Source organism: Chaetura pelagica, unplaced genomic scaffold (assembly GCF_000747805.2).
Source record: "Chaetura pelagica isolate M959 unplaced genomic scaffold, ChaPel_1.0 scaffold221, whole genome shotgun sequence".
Classification (NCBI taxonomy): Eukaryota; Metazoa; Chordata; class Aves; order Apodiformes; family Apodidae; genus Chaetura; species Chaetura pelagica.
In genome coordinates, this window is record NW_009952533.1 from 8,557,805 (window position 1) to 8,573,507 (window position 15,703).

The 15,703-nt window shown below is 35.6% G+C and overlaps 1 protein-coding gene across 1 annotated transcript in view; it reads right to left on the bottom strand.

Annotated features, from left to right (window-relative positions):
- Positions 1 to 13,869: 13,869 nt before the first annotated feature.
- The window catches only part of ANAPC10 (anaphase promoting complex subunit 10), a 36,487-nt gene continuing 34,653 nt past the window's right edge, over positions 13,870 to 15,703 (bottom strand). The window contains exon 5 of the mRNA XM_010008931.1: positions 13,870 to 14,100. Coding sequence (XP_010007233.1) covers positions 13,870 to 14,100 — 231 coding nt within the window. The remainder of the gene's footprint in view (positions 14,101 to 15,703) is intronic.

Sequence of the window (15,703 nt, forward strand, 5' to 3'; positions counted from 1 at the left end):
CATAGCAGAAGTGATGCATTCAAGCACAGCCCTGTGAGCTAGTGCTACCTGCTCGCCAGCTTGTGAACACTACTGGCAGTGCATGTAAATGTAGATTATTCACACCCTTGCAAACTAAGAGAAGGTGTTGGAAACTAACTGCATAGAAAAATGCAACAAAACGTAAGTATTCAACAACTGTAGAAGCAAATGAGCACTCATTTGAGATTTGAGGATTTTAAGGAGGTGAGGGAAGTCCACTTGCAAACTAAAATGCATCTTCAATAATGTGTAACACAAAAACTCTAAAGGATGTTAACAACACCTAATATTTCACTGTATATTGTTACCAGAATAGAATTATAACTCTTTTAGGACACCAATCTAATGTATTCTTATCATTCAGGAGACCACCTTTGAATCATGATGACTCAGTTGAGTCTTACAGAGAGCATCTTAAGAATTCTGTCTACCATTCTGAAGATTATGTAAAGCCAAAGAAAATACCTATATTCTTGAGTTTTAAGACAACACTCAAAGAAATTTTGTGAATTTTCATCCATGCATATGAAGCAGAAATCATAAAATATTTCCCTAATAAACCAGTTTCTCTGCTTTCTAAACAAATCCTACTTATACACTTGCCTTCAGAAAAGTAACTTAGAAAAACCTCAGGAGTTCTGAAATCACACATTAAAGAATTATTCTCATACTTTGAAAAAAAAAATAGGGAGGAATTCAATCTTCGGATGAAACAAAAAGTAATTTTGAATCAAGGAAGTCGAATAAGAATACAACCATAGTTTTTATTACTTAAAGGGATCTTCTGCAAATAAATTCAAGTAGATACCAAAGTTAGAAGTGGAAAAGCTTTAGAAACTAAGCTAGTTGTGGTATTATTGAGAAGTGGGAAATGACAAGTAAGTTTTGTGGCAAGGAGTTTATTTTAATAGAACAGCACTAAAAGAAATGACACAGTGGAAGCATTTGTGTGGTCCTGTTCATATTTTCACTAGATGGACAGAGTGCTGATTCCACCATAAGCTTTTATTAACAGCCAAATCCGACAAAATGTGATTTTAAGCTAAAATATATACATATATAAATTGTTTATTATTTAAATTTCAAAACAAGCAGAGCATTCAGACTAAGAACTAAGCTCTTGCCAATTTTATAGAACATAACACTATGAAGGTTATGTATCAGTCTAAACATTTTCTCAGTGTACTGTGATGAGAAAACAGTTAGGGTTTTTTTCCCCTCCCTTTTCTTAAACATAGTCCTCCCTCAAAAGTTTGCTTTTTGGGATTAGAGAAAACCAGTGCTTAATTCTCAAATCACAATGTTTCTACTCTCAGCTGGCTTCACATTCTAGGCAAATTTTGCCAACAGCCAAATGCTCGAGAACTTAAAACTGCCAAAGAATGTATAAGTGGCAGCATTATGTAAAATCACAGAGTCCATTTAGTTCAACAACTTGTCTCTGATCAGAGCCCTTGGGAAGTATCCACTGGGTCCTTAGACATTTTCAAGCACTTTCTAGTGCTTTCAACAGCATTCCCTCTGGTTCCTTGTTCTTCCATCTCTGACACTTTGAACCTAACACCTCTTCTGCTTTTATGGCATTTGTTATCCTCTGTATCCTTACTCCAAGATTTGTTTTCTTTATCCTTTCCTCCTTTTCCAAGCAAAAGTTCTTTGGTCTTGCTAGGGATTGACATCACCCTGTTCCTAAATAGAAACTGGTATAGGCCAATACACCAGCAAGCAAGTGCTTAGGGAAAAGAGTGTAAGAGGACAAGCAGGTAATGGTATTTCGGCCAATAGTACAGAAATCTCCAACAATTTATGCCCTATGTCTTTTGTATTTCATAATCTTCAATAGATTTTTTTTTTTTCTCAGTCAGGTTTAGAAACCACACAAGCTTTAAATGCCTACAAACTGCTGCAGTCAAGAACCACACAGCTTAAATGCTGCTCTGACAATGAGCTGTAATAATCAACTCCTGCTCACCCCATGGTATTCACTATTTTAATCAGTTAATTTGACAGTGCTCAGTCTTCAGCAAACTGCTAAACAGGTGTGTGAAACAAAATATTAAATACAATTAACAGATTCTCTTGAGGTAGCACTCCTCTATCCCAACTCATCCATCCAGATGGTAATCGGAGCTAACATGAAATAGACGGGAACTTTCTATGTCTTAACTATCTTCTAGGATGAACTGAGATTTTTTAGTTTTTTGCCTGCTTTCATTTTGGTTTGAGTGCTTAAGGACCACTAGGGTACAAAGAGGCTTCAAATAACCAGACGTGTCTTCATCAATTACTTCCTTGCCTTCAGCAGAACTTTTTAATTTAGAAAGCTGAGTTTAGAAACACCTGGTAGTTCTAATATGAAGTATTTGCAGACTAGATAAGTATGTGAGGTTTGTACTTCGAGAGTCTAAAAATGGTGGGAACATCTACCTAGCAAAGAGAACCTCACATGACAGGTTTTTTTATTAGATTGAGCAGGTAATACACTAGGAATCAAGAACCATCAATTAGCCCAAAAAGGCCTGCAGTAACAAAGGTAAGCCTGGGCTTAAACCCAGGGAAAAGTGGGGGAGGGGGGTAAGAAAGAAGAAAGAAAAGTTTTATAATGACAGAGCTTGAAAAACAGGAGTGTGAATAAATCTGGCTCACACAAGTAGTTAAGGACACTCGGACAGGAGGAATGTACTTTTCTTCTTTTATTACCATACGGACTCCATGCTAGGGAAGTGGATTCACAGCACTGTGCTACAGATGGTGGTAGGTTGAAACTAAGAGAACAACAGTGCTCTGTGACAGAGCTGCTCTAGCACAAATCCCTGGGGTAAGCTATAAGCCAGTATAAAAGAACAGATACTTCCAATACAAATGCCCCTGATAGATTATACCTATTTAGAAAGCTACTTCAACCAATCTGGGGCAGTAAATAAATTATTGTAAACTCTTTGACTCTCTGAATTCCAAATTAAAATAGCTCTTATCTTATACTGAAGCTTAGCTAGTTACTATAGAGAATGAATTTTAAATCAAATTGGAAGGTCCTCCCAAAGTGACAAAGCATATTGCCCAGAATACAGTATTTGATGAAACATGAAACATTACCCAGGATTAAGTTCCTCACAAATCTGAGTTTCTGAAAACTTAGCCAAATTGCAACTTTTTCAGCTGAAATTTCCCATACCAGATGCCTGCCTCAGGCTGAATTTACTTTGGAAAACTCCAGTCAATACTATTCAACCATTTCAGAGAAATACTCCCCTAATCTTTTATTTGGAAACTTTTTGCACTGTAGTACTTTACAGTAGTTTCTGAAATTAGATAAGAAAGGATAGAGAATAGAAGATATAGGTATAACTATTTACAGAAATCTGCCTGATTTTGGCCAAGCCTAAGCATGCACACACCCCACAGAATAATCCTGAACATGATCTCGTGCGAAGCTATAGGGCTTTTGCTATAGTAGCTGCTTCCACGTATTGTATACTTGGGGTGGGTTGACAATAACAAAAAGCAGAAAAATCTCTCTTCTATCCTCTCACCTCAATAACCTCATCATCGTGCTGCTTGAGTAGGATGGGAAGAAAAAAGACTGGCAAATGGATGAACCGAGGCCTACAGATGATGACTTCTAGAGCAAGAAATTCAGGGCTGCCACCTGAAACCACAGAAATTACTACTGTCTTCAATATAAGTGAATTACATTGGTTTTAATTCAAAGATTTTTAAACTATTTTTTAAATACGTTAACTCTGTCAGGGAATAGAATGGAAAATGCAAGCAAACCTTTGCCTTCAGTAACATCTGAGAACACTAAGTACTTCAGAAAATCTGAATCAGGGGTTTCAGAGTAAATCCTCTAAGAAACAGACCATCAGTGATCATCTATGAAGAGATTCAAGGGACTTCACTACAATTGTGTGCAGAGGTAAAGATGGAGTCCAACTTTCCAGTACAGCAATCTGTCTTGATCAAAAAACTGTGTCCTCCCTTTTCTGCAATAGATCATCTCATACACTCTATACTTTCCAAATTTCCGGATGAGACAGAGGTAACAGACTCCCTTTCACTATGCTATTTTGATTCATTCCTAAAAACAAGGTGGGAAAAAAAGAATACTAAACTCAAGACTACATAATAATTTATGAGAACAAGAGGACTGCACAAACGATGTAGATAATCCCAATTTCTTACAACATAGATAAACCAAATTGTCATTGCAACCTTTGCAAACTATTTTTTTTTTTCATTTAATATGCAAGACCTGACTGTCCTCATTTATACTGTTCCCTTGGTTTAATGAGGTTCCACAGTGAATGAGAATCAGTTTTATAGACTGCTTTCTCCTCTTCTGCTTCAGATTATATGAAATATATAGAAATGAAACAGCCATTAGCTATTTGGTTTGGTCAATTCTGTAAATTAGTTTTTGTTCCCCAGGCAATGCTACATAGTCTTATAAACCTAAGTTGCTCCTTTAGTTTAGAAGCACCTTCAGTAAGAAATATGAGTTTTTCATCAGAAATTTATTTTACTTGAATTGATTAACTAAATTTCTATTAGCGTTACTTTTACTCAAGTTATAAACATTATTTCTTTCGGGGATTATTTCCCCTTATTAAGAATAAAATACTGAAAATTGTAGAAATCTATTTTTCTTACTAGCTTGGTTTCAGTAACGAAAATCAATTCAAGGAATTACATAAAATTCCATATAGTTCTCTCAGTAAGCTTTTTAATGATATGTAATATCAGGCTCTCTGTGGAAACCAAACCCAGTGCTATTCCTTCTCTACTTGTGGTAGTTCAACTGCCAAACTCAGTTCTAACAAGGAGCAATGAAAAGTTCAAGCACTTCTAATGATAAAAACATATCTCCTCACTCTACATGCAGCAACACTTGCATCCATGCCCACCCTCACTTGTAAGCCAAGTCACACAGCACAACCCATCCCACCGCAGCTACTACCCTTCAGATATGTCAATTGCACAAGTCAATCATCCCATGCATTGTAAATCAATTCCTAACTCAATCAAAAGCAAATGATGGTTTATATCAATTGTTTGTAAATCAACCCGCCTTGCAGGGGCAGGGGAAATGGGAAATCACTGTTGGTTCAGCTGCCAGGTCTAAGCCATCATTTGGATCACCAGTCAATACGGTGATGAAGGCAGGCATCTTCAGTCAGCACTAAAGCTGAACCTATGGCCACAAACTGTCTCAAAACTAGGTGTTGCAGAGCTCTGATGCTCTCATCTCACACAAGCAAGTTTTACTTTCTTATTTTAAAATATTTCAACAAACAGCAAGTTCAGTGCTACACTGCATTTGTCTAGAATTTACTCCAAAAAGAGTATTGTATATTGAAAGAAGCAGTCGAGAAAGATACTTTCAAAACTGCTTGAAGTCAGCCAGTTTTTATCTGCATAACTGGAAAGTCACTGATCCTATTTAATTTACTTGAATTAAAGTATTAAATATTGGCTTAACTGTTCCCTACCATAATTAACAGCAGTAATTCACTTCAGTGGGATCAGAGCTCAGATTTTTAATGCTTTCAGTGATCCCAAATTTACTTTCCCATTTTATACATAATTAGGTCTGGATTATATCTTCTAGCAGCATCCAGTATTAGCATCATTTTCATTACTTGGCATTTTTTTCCCCTCTTCCATTAAACTAAACTGCACTAATACTGTTGACTGGCTGCAAGTAATGTTTATTCTTTGGTGCAAATGGAGAAACTGTCACAGGTAATTGTTAGGCTGACATAAAACAGCTTGTTGAAATGTCAGCCTGGAACTGCAGCGAGTATGTCACATGAAGGATTACTTAAAATTTACTTCAATGAACAATGTTTAATGATGGTTTATACAGTTTTATAAAAGCACCTTAACACCTTTCTGATCTAAAACAGAACACTTCAATATTCCAAACCAACAGCAGACCACCCAATACCTTTGCCTGGAAGCCTCAGCAATTCTGTCTTTGGAGGGCAGTGTACATATTCTTAATAATATGAACACTTTAATTGCATTTAGATTATTATCTCATGCTCCAGCAAAAGCATATTGCATCTAATTAAAGTAGTAAAATAATGTGGTAGATAAATATTAAATAAACTGCTATTTTTGTGAATACATGCAAAGGAATGCAATGCATTCTTGTAATACATTGATCAATGTTGAATAAGAATTTACATAGAATTCCACAATTTAGCAATAAGAGCCTAAAGGCTACCATTGATTAAACAAGTTAGGGTCTTGAAGCATAGCATCCTATTGCACATTATAACCATGTACTCTTCAGAGCTCCAAGCCTACATTTCCCTCACGTAGGCAAGCATACACTCATGTCAATTTGGGGTCACTCCAATGATCCCAGAGAATTCTGATGCATTCTACTTAAGTTGCAGAGCTGGATGGTAAATTAAAACAAAAATATCCACTAAAAATTATCTCCATAATTCCTTCACATACCAAAACACAGTAACAGCAATGATGACAAATTATTCCTTTAGTTAGACCTGGCATAGCATGAACTCTTGTGGTTTTTTTTTATTACTAAACTAGAACCATTTTGAAAACAGGAGTCATAGAAAAACCCACTGGTCATTTCAATATAGACATTTATGGCTGACAATATCTAAAGTCTTCAGGATTTCCTGAGAAGTCTATTATACTAGCTTTTGATATTCCTTCTTTCCTCATAGGATATGAAGTGATTCAGTTATAATTACTAGGTCCAGTCTTGTCACCCTGACTCACTTCATCCGGCACTCTGGCACTCCACCTCATAGCTAGCCCAACTTACTTGACAAGGTGGTGGTATAAATTGCCTGAGCACCCTGCAGTTCTTGACTCAAGACAATTACAGTTATTGCTGGTTATTGCTTTGTGAGTGTGGGTTTTGGCTTTTCAAGCTGCCAGAGACGGGCTCACTTGGTGCCAGGTGAGGGGATGACCTGGTCGCTCTCCATGGTCCTTCAGTCTCTTCCATCGCTTCATTTATTACACACAAGTTGGTGGGGCTTTGCTATCAGTACTGGCAATGCAGACTGTCTGCTGTCTCTCTAGAGTATAAATAGATTTCAAGCCTAAATCATATTTCAATTACTAAGCTATTACAGCACAGATGACAAAAAGCAAGTCTCAAGAGTAACACTTCAGTTCCTGATCTCTCATACTTCATTCATGTCATATTAAGCCTTTGGTTCTCAGAAAACTACCTGCCCACTGTTCAGTAAACATCTAGTCTGAAAGTTTTCACATTTGCTTACCAATAACCAAATTGAATTAGAGCTCCAAGCACCCCACATCCTAGAAGAATGTCTGTTTTTAAAGATGCTGCCTAATTCTGTAGTTGCTCTCAAATGATGCTTTAAGTAGGTTACTGAAATCAAACTAGCTGAGGGTCTGGGTGAGAGCCATCTGAAATCTAATGTAGAGAGTAGCTATTTAAAAAAAAAAAAAAATCAATGGAAGTCCAATATTGTAAATTCGCACCAAAGAGTGGAAAATGGCCTGTACCCAGATCTTGGAGCCAGACTGCAAGCTAGCATCAATCTCATGTCAAGTATCCCATACAAAAAAATGTAAGGTAGCTTAAAACCTTTTTGGTAAGATAAAGCCAAGAACTAAGGCAGCAACTGAAGAACTTCACTTGTGCACCTACGGACACTGTGTTGGCATAAGTATTTCCCCTACACATTAAGCTAGAACAGCAAACCACACAGTTTAAACTTTAAAATGAAATTACATAGAGAAATTTCATTACAGCAAAATTTGTCTTCAAATAGTAAAATCTCAAAATCTGCATCATAGTGAAAGAGAAGATAGACAAAGGAGATACAGCTTCAACTTCCAGCTCAGCCAGAGACTCCCTGTGTGAGCTTAAGCAAAACATAAATGTTTTGTTCTTCTCCATTTCAGAAACCAGGAACATCAAATATCTCTTTCTGCCTCTCCTGTCATCTGCCTTTTTTGTTTGCAGTACAGAGAAGACACACAGACATTACTTAAACAAAACAGTTAATGTCATTCATTCCAACATGAGTTTCTCAAGATTCTGGTCACTCCACTCAGTTATCTCCATCTTCTTAGTGTCTACAAAGAGAATTCAGCTGAGGTTTAAATTAAAGAAAGGCTTTCTTGTTTATGCTAGGAATCAAATTTCTGTTTAGTGAAGCAGTAAGGCCTAGTGTGTTATCTTTCAAAATAAGTTTTAAAACCCCTAATATACTATTATTTGAAATGATAATTCAGATCACTGCCAAGCCATGATTTCTTAGAACAAATACATCTTTCATTTTGTCCCTCGTTTATTTCAATATTACCTTCATTTCATACTACTCAGTATTTGAGGTGTCCCTCTTACAACAGAAAGATATAGACTACTTATCAATGACATCTTAGATGACAAAAGGCATGGAGAACACAATCCAGTCATCAAGGAGAGATATTTGCTAAATAATACAACTAATCATAGCAACTCACACATAATATACTAATAGTCTGTTATTTATGCCTTTCCAGTGAGTCTATTTAGGACTATAAATTGCTGCCTGCTTTGACCGTGAGGCAAAATGCTCCAGCTACAATAGAGGGAAAAAAGCCAAACCTCCATGTTGCACAAGTTAAAACAAGATTATTCCTACCTTTCATTTCTCATCTACCCTGTAATTCTATTTTTGACACCGCAATTAAACACAAAAGCTCAGGATATACTTTTATACCTTGCCTGAAGTTAGAAAATTGCCAACTTGCAATTCTCTTTTTCTTTAATATTAGCAAATAAAGAAAATGTAAAAAAAACTCCAAAATTTAAAAGATTGAGCTAAAGCCATAATGAGATTACATTACTAGTCAGACTAATAAAACAAATATGAAAACCTAAGATGCAAAAGTACCTGTAATTCAATATGCAAAAGGACCTAAACCAATATTCTTGAAACTAATGAGCACTATTCCATAAACTTTAACAGAAAAGAAGTAAACAAAATGCTTGTCCACTTACCAGAGTGTGCTTTCAAAAAAGCAAAGCAGGCTATAGAGTCTTAACTTAGACTTTTTCTGTAATTCATTGTTAAACAAAAGAAAAAGTTCATGCCTTACCCACTTTTATAAATACCTCTGTATTTCCTCCATTTGTCCCAAAGGACTATAATCAAACAGTCTGAGGTATGGTCAGAATAAGCCGTCAAAGAAAACTGTGTCCTCCTGGCTACCTCTCCTGTCACTGACACCATTCAGCATACAGCTCTTGAGTTTTAACATGCTTAAGAAACAAACAACTCTGAACTCCCTTAGTTCAGTTTCTTGGATAGTTGCTGCTTGACAAACCAGATTTTGATACTGCTACAGCCAAAGTATCTGAAGCATTGTTCACATATTGACATACCCATGTTATACTGCTAAGACCATTGTTTTAGTAAGAACAGTTACTTAGAAAGTGTTCATTAGTACTAAGTACTGGCCATTACTGAATACAAATCTAGCCTCTCTTCCCGTCTAAAACCTTTAGATCAGACACACTACTGGTTTGAATTAAATTCCAAACTTTTAATATCTTCAGTTAGTAGTCAGCTCACAAAAACAAATGCTAAGATTATGTTTCTTTTTGGCAAATAGCTAAGAAGTTTTTTTATGAGCATTTACCCTGTAATTTTTTTAAGTTTTATAAAAGCTCCCTTTTTGTCATGGCTCAAAATTATCTAATATCAGTTGTCCTTGTAATCAGTACACCTTATTTCATAGTTGGAGAAGTAAGCCAAAATATTCACATAACTACCCTAAGGTTGAGGCAGAGTTATAATTCTTTGCAAGCCAGATTTGTGACTACTGATTATTTTTTCCTCCTCACTTTGAAGAATCAGTCTTGCTTGCTCATTATTAAAAAGAAGTCCTTTAAGATGGCAACAATTTGACAACTTGTCTCTTCTTAGAAGTTAACATTTCTAAAACCACCTTGTAGGGCAGACAGGTCAATTGCTGACTTTATGCTTTTTATAGATACAGCTCTTCATACATGTCTACTGAGAAACTGGAAACTTGAGCATACTAAAGACTACAGATTCTCAGTATTTGTCTCCTTCCAAACAGCAGCCAAAGTATGCATGTGGGGCAAAACAAAATGAAATTGTTTAGAGTGTAAGATATTGTTAAGACATGCAAAGGAAATTACTTTTTGGACACTGAGCAGGAAGAGAATATGAGAGACAAGTGCATTGAGCTAAAAACCTGAAAATTCATTATCAATATCAAAATGTTTCTAGTATCAGCACTATTTATACATGAGTCTAAGCATGTTTATTTTTGTGAATTTTCACTGCAAAGGTAACTCATTCTGGCTTTTCCTTAGGTTTGCAGTTTTGGATCTCTAGCACAAATTAACAGCTAACTAATTTACAGCACTTGTTGACACCTTCCAAAGAACTATGTGGCTAGGCAATATATAAGCTTTAGCTAAATTAACATTACAAGAACTTCCTGTTCTCAAACCCTGTCTTTAGAAAAATGTGTACGCTCAGCAATTTTGATGCTTCATCACATGAGACTGTTCTTTCAAGTGGTAAGATGCCAGACAGTTATGTGTCTGAAAGAAAAGAACAAAAAAAGTAAAGGCTAAACACAACATATGTGCAAGAACTTCCTGCCATGGTTTGGCAGACCAGTTTGCTTATCTCAAATTCAAATATCAAGCACTATATTAATACACAAAGGCAGTAACTTGCTTTCTTTTCAGACACTATCCTCTAGGATTTATAATTTAAAAACCAGCAGCCTTCTGTGACTTACCACTAAAACCATTAAAAAACAAATGTAATTGCACAGATACTAAATACCAACACATGTATTTACAATTGTTATGAAACACCATAGAAAAGGTTAAAGATGGATTTAGAATGGCCACTGCACTTGTTTTCAAGTAACAGTGAATATCAAAGAGCGAGACACAAACTGTAGCTGCTTTTCAGGCACGGTCACATGTATTTTGTCAATCAAAGTTGAAGGAGTTACTGGTTGTACTCTCTCTTTTAATCTACTCTCACCATCATCATCATGACTCACCGTTCACCCTCGGTCCCATTAGATTACTCGCTTCCACCCATTAATAAGAATATACCTATTTTAAAGGGCTAGGGAAGTACCAAGGGTCTAACTTTCACAGATGCAGTTTAGTGAACAGCCATGAAAGCATCTGAAGAGGCTCAACCATTGGGGATGTTAATTTCTTGCAATAAAGTAGAAACAAAATACTGGAATATGCAGCTTCATTATGGACCTGGTATTGATAGAAGAATAAAGTGTAACTACAGCCTTAGCCTTTAAAGAGCCTTATATACCTTAACATCTACTAAAAGTCTGCATTAAAATTAATTTGCAAGATATCATAGCTTCTTTAAACCACTCAAGAACCATCTATTATTTCAGAGTAGTAGGATAAATATTCACACTAAGTTTCAGCTTATTCAACTACACTGTTGAGAAAAACAACTCCAAATTTTGCAAATACTGGTAACTATCCCACATGGACACAGAAGCCCTGAAAAATAGATAAAAGCAAAAAATATGCATACTGAGGCAGGGCAGAAATTAACAAGACTGCACTGACAGGTCTGTTCTTCTGGATATTTGTCACAGAGCAGTATGTGACTTAATTAGCTGAAAAATAATGGGCCCTGCTTTGAAATAACCTGGACACATTTAATTGTTTATGCAAACCTTAGACTCCTACCTGAACCATTCTGGGGGATGGTTCATGCAGAATATATTTATGTCCATTTCAAGGACTGATATGTTGAGAACTGATGAAAAAAGAAATGCATATATAATTGACATAATAATAGAGAGACACATTAGAGAAAAGAATACTCCAAACTCTCTTTGAATCAAAATATTTTAAGTGTTACTGACCCGAGTTCAGAATTACCTCAGAATTATCTGCGGTAGAATCATTAAACAGGTAACAGTGGCTTGACAATACAAAGCTAGAATGCAGAGTTGCAATCGTACCTTCTTGGAGAAAAGCAGCAAAATTGCATGTCTTTCTTAAAAATCTATTAATCAACAAAATAACTGGATAAAACCAGGAGTTTTGTTTGTTGTTTTTTTTTATAAAAATTTGAAGTGGTACATCAAAAATACAAATTCTGTTTCAAATAAGTGAATAGGAACATACAACCCCTTGACACTATGTAAAAAAATCCACTGAATCAACAGAGTTGGTGAAAAGCATGAGTTCAACCAGCTTCTGCTGAACAGGAATCCTGCTGATGCATCAACATTAAGGTCCTTGTGAAATGACTGAATCCACCCTTAGAGAACTTGGGCTAGTCACAGACTTCTCTAGAAGGTTCATTATCAAAAAATGCCCATTTTAATGATCCTTGTAAAGACTGTGGAATTCACCCAGAGGACAAAACTACTCAGTAAATAACAGTTTACTTCATTAAGTATATAAATAATTTCAATATCTGAATCTTTATCCTTCTTGGGCTACCTTCTCATTTTCCTCTGTTTCGCCTTCTTTCTCCTCTGAAGGATGTTGTATCATTTTTTTTATGAGCCTCCACTATTATTAGCCTTTCTTTGCTGACAATTAAGAAAGTCAGAAGTTTTCATTGGCTGAGATTACTCTGGATTTACCATCAAGTTTTATGGCGCTAACAGGAAGAATCAAATTTGATCAGTACCAAACATTTTAAAAGAAACCCCTGTACTTCAACAGCTTTTCCTTCTAAAAATTGACTTTTTTTAAAAAGGTGAAAGAACTAGTAATTAAATTATGAGACATTAGCAGAGGTATTAAATTTTTCTACTCATAGCAAGTGGACAAAGCACACATTTTCCTTGAGAAATTCCTTACTTTAAAAAGACTTGTTAAAGAAAGTCTGTGCCACAGGTCTGAAATTACCTTGTGTTACACACTTGAGTTATTGGTACTTTAGAAGACTAAAGTTCTCTGTATTTAGAAGGTGCACTGGACCTCCAGATTTATTCCTACTGCTATTGTATGTTTTTCATTTCTAACTATCCTCCTGATTTGAACAGCTGCCACAATTTAGATGACCACCTAAACTCCATACATCTATATTACCGTATATACTATATTGAGTAACTGGGAAAGATCCAGTTTTCTTCATTGTCATCTTCATTGCTTTATAGGTCACTGGAACAGGCTCCCCAGGGAAGTAGTCTTAGCACCAAGCCTGTCAGAGTTCAAGAAGCATCTAGATGACACTTGTTACACGGTTTAATTTTTGGTAGTCCTGCAGGGAGCAGGGAGTTGGACTTGATGATTCTCATGGATCCCTTCCAAGTTGAGATATTATATGATTCTGTGATCTACTTGTAGTTACAAAGGCTAAATCCATGCAGACAGTCATTAAGCAGAAAAACAAACTATACAGAAAAGGGTACAACACATTAACAATGATGGGAAAATACTACTGGTAATGTCTTCATATCTGTTAAAAATACTAAGAGCAACTTTCAAGTAAAGAAATGAATAGTAACCCTATAGAACAAACTGTTAACATACATGATCATTAGGTAATAATCTGAAAAAAAGAACTATATTATATGAAATCAATTATTGATTCCGAGTCACAAGTATGTTCCCAGGTTTCTTTCCTCTCAAATAGTGCAAGAGCACTCAAAGGCTCCAAGCAAAAGTAACGCAAAATTTCAGACTACGATATACTGTAATACAAGATATCTTTATTTCAAAATTGTACAAAGTATAAACACAAATACATAATTACACTGAAGTAAATCCTGCTCTTTAAGTATTTGAATACTTAAGCGATGATGCTGCCATCAAAAAATACCTTTATTATTTGTCATTGAGAAATTTTATCTTATAGAGCGATACATCATGAAATCAATTGTTGTACATCTAGGAAATTTACCAATAGAGCTCTCTTCCACCGGGGTGTACACTTTGATTTGTCTCATGTGAGTGTCTCTTCCATTTTGGTGGTTAGCTAGAACTGCAATCTGAATCATAAATGTGCGAATGGGCTTCTTATGAGTATCTGTTAAAGGAACATGAATCCAGCCGCTTGGTTCCACTAATTCAAGTTGCTGCCAAAAACAAGACAAAAAAGTAAAACATTCAGAAACAGTCAAAACACTTCATACAAATGATCACATTAAACCTGCTTAATAGAGCAGAGTCTTGCAAATCAGATTTTAGTTTTTCAAATGAATTTGAAATAGTACTGTTGAATATTCAGCTATTTTACTGCTGATGTAATTGGAAGCAAATTGATTTGGTTTACTACAGTTGTGTCTGCATTTGCCTTTCAGACTCTACCTTTCATTTTGTGCCTTACCCTTAAAATAACAATGAATATTAAAAAATACAGTTCCTCTAAGGAAGATCTATGCTTTGAGCAGTTAAAAACTCCCATCTTTCTCCTGAAAATGACAGACATCCTGTCCAAAGCTTTGCCTTTGCTGAAGCTTTCAAAAGACTAATATAAGATCTGCTGTTCAGAGGCAGCAAAGATCCTGAAGGAACAATCCAAGAAACAAGTAAAAAGTCTGATGACTAAGTTTAGAGAAAAAACTCTCTCACACCTCCACCTTAAAAAATGAAAGAAAAACCACCAAAACTACGAAACACCCCACAACCCAAAACTCTCCACTGCTGCAGGCTTTCCAACAAATAATTTCCAAGGCATTAAGTTCACTAAACCTTAGTAGCAAATCTTTTCATTTCAGGAGCTAGACGCTTCCATAAGCATACACTCACTTATTTGTTGTAACCCTGCACCTCTCAAAAAAATCTACACCACCTTTTTTTTGCATAGGAAACTTCAGGTAACAGCTGGCTTTACAAAGTAATGAAAAATTACACACTGCTGAAGCAGCTTTACAAAGGGGAAATTTATCATGGTGAGGTAGTAGCAGTCAACAGTTTTAACAAGTAGTCAACTGTTTGAGCAAGTATGCCTTCCACCTCCACAGTGAACAGGAATTCTAAGGATCCCAGTAATATTTTATTCAACAAGTACTAAGGTAAGGTGGCTATGATAAGAGAATTAAAAGGTTAGCACCAATTAAACTTGCATTTTGATATTATTCTGAGAGTTTACAAATTTTGATTGATTCAAAGTGAAAAAATTTAGTTCAAGAGTTTTGATATTGGGTTTCTTCTGCTTGGATCAGTATGACGTGAATCAGTCAATATAGAAAATACCATTTTCTATATGTTTCTATATGGTTTCAGACAATACAGTTCAAGTTTGCATGGTTTATTGGGAAACAAACTGCAAAGAATGAAATAATGATTCCACCTCCAGAACAAAGACAGCTACCAAGGGATTGGTAAAATGGAACTATTTGTACAAAAGGAAGTTGGATGCTTATAAAATTCACAGAGAAAAATAACATCTTTTATTTAAAGATCTTTATTAGAGTCATAAAGCTAAGCACTGAGAAGTTTAGAGTGGCAAAGGTAATTTTACGAATGCAATAATAAGCTTTTATTTTATTGCATAAGTAAACTTTTGATTACATATTTATCAATGCTTTGTTTTATCCCTGATCAATGAGGGGTGATCAAATGCTTTATTTCTAACGTTATTTTTCAGTCCTGCTTCTAAGGCAACCATTTTCTTCATCAGCCTCTATACAAAGATCGGACAAGTAATTTCTACATTGGTAAAACAGACAACTGAGG